The sequence below is a fragment of the Herpailurus yagouaroundi genome, unplaced genomic scaffold (assembly GCF_014898765.1).
Source record: "Herpailurus yagouaroundi ecotype Mexico unplaced genomic scaffold, PumYag 180, whole genome shotgun sequence".
Taxonomy (NCBI): domain Eukaryota; kingdom Metazoa; phylum Chordata; class Mammalia; order Carnivora; family Felidae; genus Herpailurus; species Herpailurus yagouaroundi.
Window position 1 is genome coordinate 7189846 of NW_024412411.1, and position 8500 is coordinate 7198345.

An 8500-nucleotide genomic window follows, 5' to 3' on the forward strand; every position below is an offset into this window, starting at 1 on the left:
TTCATACAAATTCAACATTTACTGAACACTTATTAAACATTTATCAAGCACCTATGATGTACACCAAGTGCTAGGGGCATAACATCAACTGAAATCAAATCTCTGCTTTCAGGAGCTTCATTCTAGTGAAAAGACAAAATAAATAACTATATAGGTCAGACAGTGATAAGTACTCTGGAGAAACTATAAAGCAAGTTCAAGGTAAGAATACTCAGATAGGTGGGGTATTTTACCTAGGATAATGAAAGGGAGCAGCAAACATAAAGACCATGAAATGGAAGCATGTTTGAAAAGTAGCAGGGAAGCCCATGTGGCTAGAGCAGAGTAAATAAAAACAGAGTACTACAAGGCGGTGTTAGAGAAATGGCCTCTTCCATCCCCAACACCTGTTCCACCTCACTAAAATGATTGGAAAAGATCACCAACAACTTCCTAATGCTAAAAGAAACATACACATATCAGTTCTGTTCTTTTTGGCTGTCTCCATATCATTTGTTGTCAGTTCTTCAAAACTTTTCAACGTAGACAATTTGAAATGTATACAAAAATAGACATAATAAATCCCTCAGTTTCAACAATTAACTCATAGCCAATCTTGTTTCATTTATACCTTTATCCACTCTTCCCAATCAGACTGGTTTGAAGCCAGAGAAATCATATCATTTCATTTGTACACATTTCCATACATATTTTCTAAGTGATTCCTTATTTTATTATTTTTTTTATTTGAGAGAGAGAGAGAGCACATATGAGCTGGGGAGAGGGGTGGAGGGGGAGAGAGAGAATCTTAAGCAGTCTCCACACTCAGTGCAGAGTCTGACTTGGGGGTCGATTCCTCTACCCCAGGATCATGACCTGAGCCAAAATCAAGAATAAGATAAAAACAGAGAGGGAGGCAAACCATAAGAGACACTTACATACAGAGAACAAACTGAGGGTTGCTGGAAGGGAGGTCAGTGGTAGAGGATGGGCAAAATGTGTGATAGGCATTAATGAGGGCACTTGTTGGGATGAGCACTGAGTGTTACAGGTAAGTGATGAATCAATGGGTTCTACTCCTAAAACCAATACTGCACTGTATGTTAACCTGAATTAAAAAAAAAAAAAAAAAAAAAAGAGTCCAATGCTCACGTGACTGAGCCACCCAGGTGCCTTGATTCCTTACCTTAAAAAAAAAAAAAATCACAAAACCAGCATCATGCCTAAAAATTTAATAATTCTTTATTATCAAATATCCAGCCAATATTCAAATTTCTGACTTAAAAACTTTGTTTATTCTAGACGAGATACAACTAAGGTCCACACGTTACAATTGGGTAATATGCTCCTTAAGCATCTTTTTCTCTAACATTTTTTTTATTTTATATTTGAGAGAAAGAGAAAAACAAAGAAAAAGAGAGAGAGAGAGAGAGAGAGAGAACACAAGCAGGGGAGGGGCAGAGAGATGGAGAAAGAATCTGAAGCAGGCTCCAGGCTCTGAGCTGTCAGCACAGAGCCCAAGGCGGGGCTTGAACTCAGGAGCAATGAGGTCATGACCTGAGCTGAAAGACTGAGTCACCTAGGTGTGCCATTAAGCATCTTTTAATATGTAAAATACCTCACATTTCCCTCCCAGTAATATTTCCCTGTATATCCTGTGATGGTAGTTAGATTTAGAGGCTTGATCAGATTGATGTTTTTCTTATAAGACCACTTCACAGGTGGTACGGTGTGCTTCCCTCAGGAACGACAGGACACCTGTTTCTCTTTTGTGATGTTAGTAACCACTGGTAATCACTGCCTCGATTACTAATTCACTAAAGTTGTAAAACTGCTGTACAAGTCCTATCATTCTTCTTTATTTATTAATGGAAAACTTCTATAAAGAGAAACTTCCCTTATCAACTAGCTGGTTATCATGAAGTTCAATTTGTACAGGAAAAGGAAGGATTAATGCTTGATTCCTTAATTTACCAGTTTCCAAAATAAGTTGATTATTTATTATCATTACTTGTTATTATATAAAGAATCTTCCAAAGATGACTAATGCAGTGCTTATTTGCCACTATTTATTTTCTTTGCTTAAGTATTGTTCAAATCTTTTGCTAATTTTGTAATTGGATGGTTTACTATTGAATTTTGAGAATTCTTTACATATTCTTTATCAGATGTGTCTTGCAAATATTTTCTGCCAGTCTATGGTATGTTTTTTCAAAACCAGATTTTCCTTTTGCTTAGAAAAACAGAAATTTACTGTCTTAGCTCTGGAGGCCTGAAGTTCAGAATCAAGGTATGAGCAGGGCTGGTTCCTTCTGAGGCTATGAAGAAGACTGTGCCAGGCCTCTCCAGCTTCCAGTAGCCTTGGCATTCCTTAGCTTATAGATGGCATTCTTTCTGCCTTCACATCACCTTCCCTCTATGGATGTTTGTTTCCAAGTCCACCCTCACCTTTTTGTACAGTGTATATATTAAAGGCATTATATATGTTTGATCTGATCCCATTACCTCTCTGTATTGTAGTAAAATAAACACAACATAAAATTTACCATTTTTAGTCAACATTTTAAGTGTACAGTTCTATAGCATTAAATACATTTACGTTGTTGTGCTGTTTCTATAATTACTTAAAAGTGTCTTTCTGAAGAGCTTTTAAGTTTTGATAAAGTCCAATTTAATCTAGTTACTTCTCTTACAGGTTAAGTTTTGGTGTCATATCTAAGAAATCTTTGTCTAATCCAAGGTCACAAATATTTTCTCCTATAAGTTTTATAGTATTAAGTTTTACTTAATACGTGAAAGAAATCAAACTAAAAACTTTCAAGGATATGTCTGTATCCACATAGCAAAATCTAACAATCAGAGGACGCTTCCAAAGTCGGGTTGGAAACATGCTTTCTTTATTCTCCAGAAACCCTCCTTCAACCTGCAGGTCTCTCAATTTTTCACTCCGCAGAGTTACCTGGACCAGCTTCTTAATAAGCACATCTGACCATGTCATTGCTCTATTTAGGAACCTCGTTTAGCTTCCCCACGCTTGTGGGGCAAAGCTCAGGCTCCCCAGCACTGCATACAAAGTCCTTCACAATCGCTTCTCTGCTCATTTCTCCCTCAGAGCCACGTGAACTTCTCAACATCCCTGTCCATGCTGTGCCATTTCAGCCTTCCCAGCCTTCATCTGTGGCCATATGCTATCGCTCTGGCTAGAATGTCATTCCTTAGCTTACTTTTGATACTATCTTGTAATTACTGATCTATACTTCTGCCTTCTCTATAAAACCGTGAGCAACTCAGAGGTAAGAACTAGTACTGTCTTCCACATCCTCAGAACCTGGCACAGAACCAGACTCCGTAAAAAATAAATCAGGAAATATTTTCTGAATGACTTTATCAATATTATGAACTACTAACAGGCCAAGCATTTTACATGAATTCACTTTCAATTCTCATAAGAAACAAATGAATATGTGGAATTATCCTCACTTTTTACTTGAGAAAACCAAGGACCAGAGAGAATAAATAACTTGTCCAAAGTCACAAAGTTGTAGGACACCCTGAATAACTTCCAGGTGTTCTTCTCTTAATAGGATTTTCTTTTTTAAGTTTATTTATTTATTTTGAGAGAAAGACAGAGAGAGAGTGCAAGTGGGGAAGGGGCAGAAAAAGGGAGAGACACCATCCTGAGCAGGCTCTGTGCAGACAAGCGATGTGGGGCTTGAACTCAGGAACCCGTGAGATCATGACCTGAGCTGAGATCAAGAGTCAGAGCTTGTGGGTGAGCTACCCAGACAGCCCACCTAATATGACTTTCAAAGCTCTGCAAGAGCTGGTCCCACTCACCTCCAGGCCTAATCTCATACCACACACGAAGTGCTCTTTGTACAGCCAGCTCTCTTTTGGTCCCTCCACTGCCCATGCTTCTGCCTACCACAGTTTCTAGACTTGCTGCTCCTCTTCCTGGAATAGCCTTATACCCCACACTCCCAACTCTTCCTGCCATGTGAGAGCCTAATTCCTTCTTCGGAGATCAGCTTCAGAAGCCTTCCCTGCTTGCTGCACCCCCTTAGCCCCTACAGACCAAGTGCTTCTATGACATACTCCCATGGGACCTCACTCCTTTCTGTCATGAGCTCCTCACTCAGCTTATTACTATACCTTCATTATGTTGTATCTGTCTACCTCCCTCATATCTAAATTATAAGGTCCACGAGAGCAGCACCATGGTTCCTGCTCACTACTGTATCCTCCTTAACACAGTGCCTACCACATAATAGGTGGTTAATAAACACAAAACAACAACAACAAAAACAAAAAAAAACCCAGGTGAAAAGGAAAGACCAAAGACAAGGACTGACAGGTTGATTCCAATCTGTCTGGTTCTACATGCCGTGAACTTAACCATTAGACACAATGCTTTCCATATGAACAAATCACCACCACTGATAGGAGGCAGCTATATTGATAAATTGGAAAAACTATATTCAAAGTAATAAGAAAATAATTTTGACTGTGTTTCTTAAGAAATTCCTAATTATACAGCTGAGCTGTGCAGATCTGTTCTAGGACATGTTTACTAAGCATCCACTAAGTGTATGTTACTACACTGAACCCTGAAAGGAATACGATGAAGGGTACAACATGGTCACTCTAAGTAGCTCATAATCTCACAGAACGCCTGGATGGCTCAGTCAGTTGAGCACCGGACTTTGGCTCGGGTCATGATCTCACGGTTTGTTGAGTTAGGCCCCGCACCAGGTTCGCTGCTGTTATCGCAGAGCCAGCTTTTGATCCTCCCTCTCCCTCTCTCTCTGCCTCTCCCCAGCTTGTGCATGGGCATGTGCTCACTCTCTCTCTCTCAAAAATAAAAATAAACATGAAAAAAAAAGTAGCTCGTGATGTCATCAGGGAGGTGAGATAATACCTGTCATTAATGATAAAATGTGAAAATGTGAAAACTGTAATAAGAGATACATAAGCATGCTTGGCCCTGTGAACAATTCTGTACACCAAAACATTGCTTGGAACATAGCTCAGATATTTACCAAACATGTCCTGAGCATCTACTTGTGTCAGACACTGCACCGCACTAGAAATAAAAAAATGAAAGAAGCCAGGATCCTGCCCCATTAAGAAGTTCTCAGTCTTGTGAAATAAAGAATTAAATAATCAAAAAACATCCTGATCTATGCTAAACACAGGGTGACAGGAGTACAAAGGAGTGCTACTTAACCCACTTGCTGTGGGTTGGTTAGGGAATATGCTGCCTGATGCAGATCCTGAGAATATGCATGAGTCTACTAGGTGAGAAGTGGCTAAAACAGGAAAAGAAAAGTGGCAGAGGGGGGAAACTTACAGTGAAAGAAAAATGGTGAGGAAAAGCATGCTGATTAGGGGAGTGACTCCAGTATAAAGTTCAAGACGAGGAATGGTGGAAAAGAATGCAAAAAAGGAAAGGCGGGGCTAGGTTGCAGGGCCCACCCGCGGAGAACAATGCACAGAATGCTAGCTTGTCTTCTGAGGAAAAAAGCACATGAAAAACTATAGATACAGACTTAAAATTCAGGAAAGAGCTTACCAGAAGTGCTGAGCAACTGAGAAAATTGATAGGAAACTTCAAAATCAAAGCACCCAATCCATTTTCTGAAGTAGATAGCAGAAATCTGTAACAAGTGCTAATGACTACATCCAATAGCTACCCCTTTCACAGTATCTGAAAAACCAAAACCAAACCGAACGAAACCAGAAAAGACACCAGAGACCAAATCTCATTTATTAGTATTTTGAAAAGCTTCGGTAGTCACAAATAAAATCCCAATACTTGAGAAAAATAATTCAAGAACCACAGAGAGTTGTACAGCCTGGGAGGCTAATCTGTGTTCTTATCCTGGCACAGCCACTTATTAGCTCTGTGACCTCACACAAATCACTTTCTTTTCTGTAAAACTCCAAGGTTGAATGAGTCTATTCCCTAAGATCCATTTCTGCTTTAACATCGTATGATTCACTAGAAGAACTAAATCAAATCAAAGGCTGAAAAGAATTCTTCATTATTTAGCCCCTGCCCTAATTATCTGTAACCACTTCTCTCCCTGCTTCTATTACTTCAGCTCTATGCTACTTCACAATGAATGCCTTTTAATTACTCACATGCATCATACTCACTCTGACCTCTGGATCCCTAGACACTGCTCCCCTGGTGCCCTTCCACCCCCACCACTGGTGTCATCCCTTCCTAAGAAAGGGTCTCACCAAGTCCTACTCCTCCTTCAAGTGTCCACTACAGCAGTCCTTCCTCCTTCCCCACCTCCCAAGCTTACCTCAGACAATTCAGGTCACAACCTGTCAGTATCCTCGGGGAACCCTGTGTTTTGCCCATCACAGCCATTCTAAGCTTTCTTTTAGTTTCCTGTTTAACAGCGAGTCTTCTGCACTTGGCAGAGTTGGGTACTAAAAAGACAGAATGGTGCTGCCCACACACTACTGCATCCCCAGTACCTAGCACAATGCCTGGTTTAAAAAAAAAAAAAAAGTGGCACTCAGTAGTTACTGGTGAAGAAACGAGTAACAAACTGAAGACTCACCTCTAACACAGCCAGGACGGTGTCAAGCTGATCCTCTCGGAGGGTGATATTGTTAGAAATTTTTCTCATGGTGTGTATGGACTGCAGACGTACTTCCTCAATTTCATCATTAAACATGTCGACCAGGAAATCAAGGCACTTCTCAGCAAAAGAGGGTGAAGACTGGGCCAGCATGCAGAGAGCCTCCACAGCAGCAATGCGGACCTCTACAGAAAAGGAGACCAATAAAACCGCACATCAGGTTAAGAGCCATGGGACGAGTCCAAGGATTCTTTCTCGTTCAGGTTCGTCTTTCGCTTTCTACTCCTCTCACTTGACAAGCTCTCTCTGGAAGATCTCCTCCATGCCCACAGATTTGGCTACCACCTTCACGGTGACCTAAGAACAAGGACTTTGGTGTCAGAGGGACTAAGGTTTAGATCCTGACTCTGGAGACATGTGATCAAGTCACACTTCTGTCTCCATTAAGTGAATTTCTTGAAAACTAAAGTTCTTATTTAACTCAGTACTCCAACCACAGTACTCCACTCAGTACTTTTTTAAAAAAACAGATTTTATATTACATTAGGATTAAAACAGACTAGGTATCATTTTCGCATTTTAGAAATAAGATTCAGCAAAGTGAATAAACTTGCCTTAAAGTGAGTAAGAACACAGATAAGGTCTGCCGATTCTAGACTAGCATCACACAGTGGCTAAGGATACATGCTTTAGAATGAGAAAGATCTCACAGTGAATTGTGAAGAATAATCCCTCCATTAACTTGGAGAGAGATCTTGAATAAGTAACTTCCAAATGCCTCATTTTTTCCCCCTTAACCAGACATAATACTCGTTTCCTTACAAAGTAGTTAGGAGAACTAAATGACATAATACAGGTAAAGCATATAGCACACTGCCTGGCATATATGTTAAAAGCTTAGTAGGTAGGTATCAGCTACAGCATAGGCATGGGTCTTATAAGCACTCTGAAAACAGAGGCATGTCTTCTCTTTGTATGCCCCAAACCAGTAACAGTGAAGCCACTAAATTCAGGAAGCCCCTCATTCATTCACTAGTAATGTTTCCTGAATGTGTACTACATGCCAGGCCCTGTGCTGGGACACAAAGATGAGAGATGAATAAGCTATAGACAATGCTCTCGAGATTTCCATACATGCTTCTTTTGTTCCTGGTCCCCACATGGTTCTGCCACGAAATGTACAGTTCCAAAAAAGGAAGAAAAATAAACCACTCAAATTGTGGTTAAAACTCACAAATATAATTTGTTTTTGTATAAGAAAGATTTTATAGACACTTTAAAAGCAGAGTTACTACATTAAAGGGAGACGACTCATATTGTTCTTGGTAGTTATGAATTCTTCCTTTCATCAGAAGGGAAGGATTTACTACACTTCATAATAATGTAATTTAAACATGAAATTGCTAATAATTACAAAGAAAGCCAGAGATGGACCCAAATCTATTAACTGTGGGTTCTTCTGCCTAGGGCTTTACCCATTATGTCACACTAAATCACATGTAACTCTTACAAATCCACAAAGAGAATCACAGAGACTTCTGATCAGAGGGAGATAATTAGTAGAGACCTGAGCTGATGCCAATTCCAAGCAAAAGCAAAGAAACTTGGTGTTTCACTTTGTATGCGTAATCAGGTAAGTTAACTATTTCTACTAGACATTTTGGAATGCTGAAATGTATTACAGTCTTGGGACACCTGGGTGGCTAAGTCAATTGAGCAACTGACACTTGATTTCGGCTCAGGTCATGATCCCAGAGCCATGGATCAAGCCCTGCACTGGGCTCCATGTTGAGTGTGGAGACTGCTTAAGACTGACTCTCTCTGACTCTCTCTGATTCTCTCTCTCTCTCTCTCTCCCCCCCTCTCCAGCGGAAGGAAGGAAGGAAGGAAGGAAGGAAGGAAGGAAGGAAGGAAGGAAGGAA

The 8500-nt window shown here is 40.2% G+C and overlaps 1 protein-coding gene across 2 annotated transcripts in view; it reads right to left on the reverse strand.

Moving 5' to 3' along the window:
- The window catches only part of INTS4 (integrator complex subunit 4), a 117692-nt gene that overhangs the window by 38163 nt on the left and 71029 nt on the right, over window positions 1–8500 (reverse strand). For both annotated transcript variants that reach the window (XM_040489461.1, XM_040489462.1), the window contains one exon: window positions 6558–6763. In XM_040489461.1, coding sequence (XP_040345395.1) covers window positions 6558–6763 — 206 coding nt within the window. The remainder of the gene's footprint in view (window positions 1–6557; window positions 6764–8500) is intronic.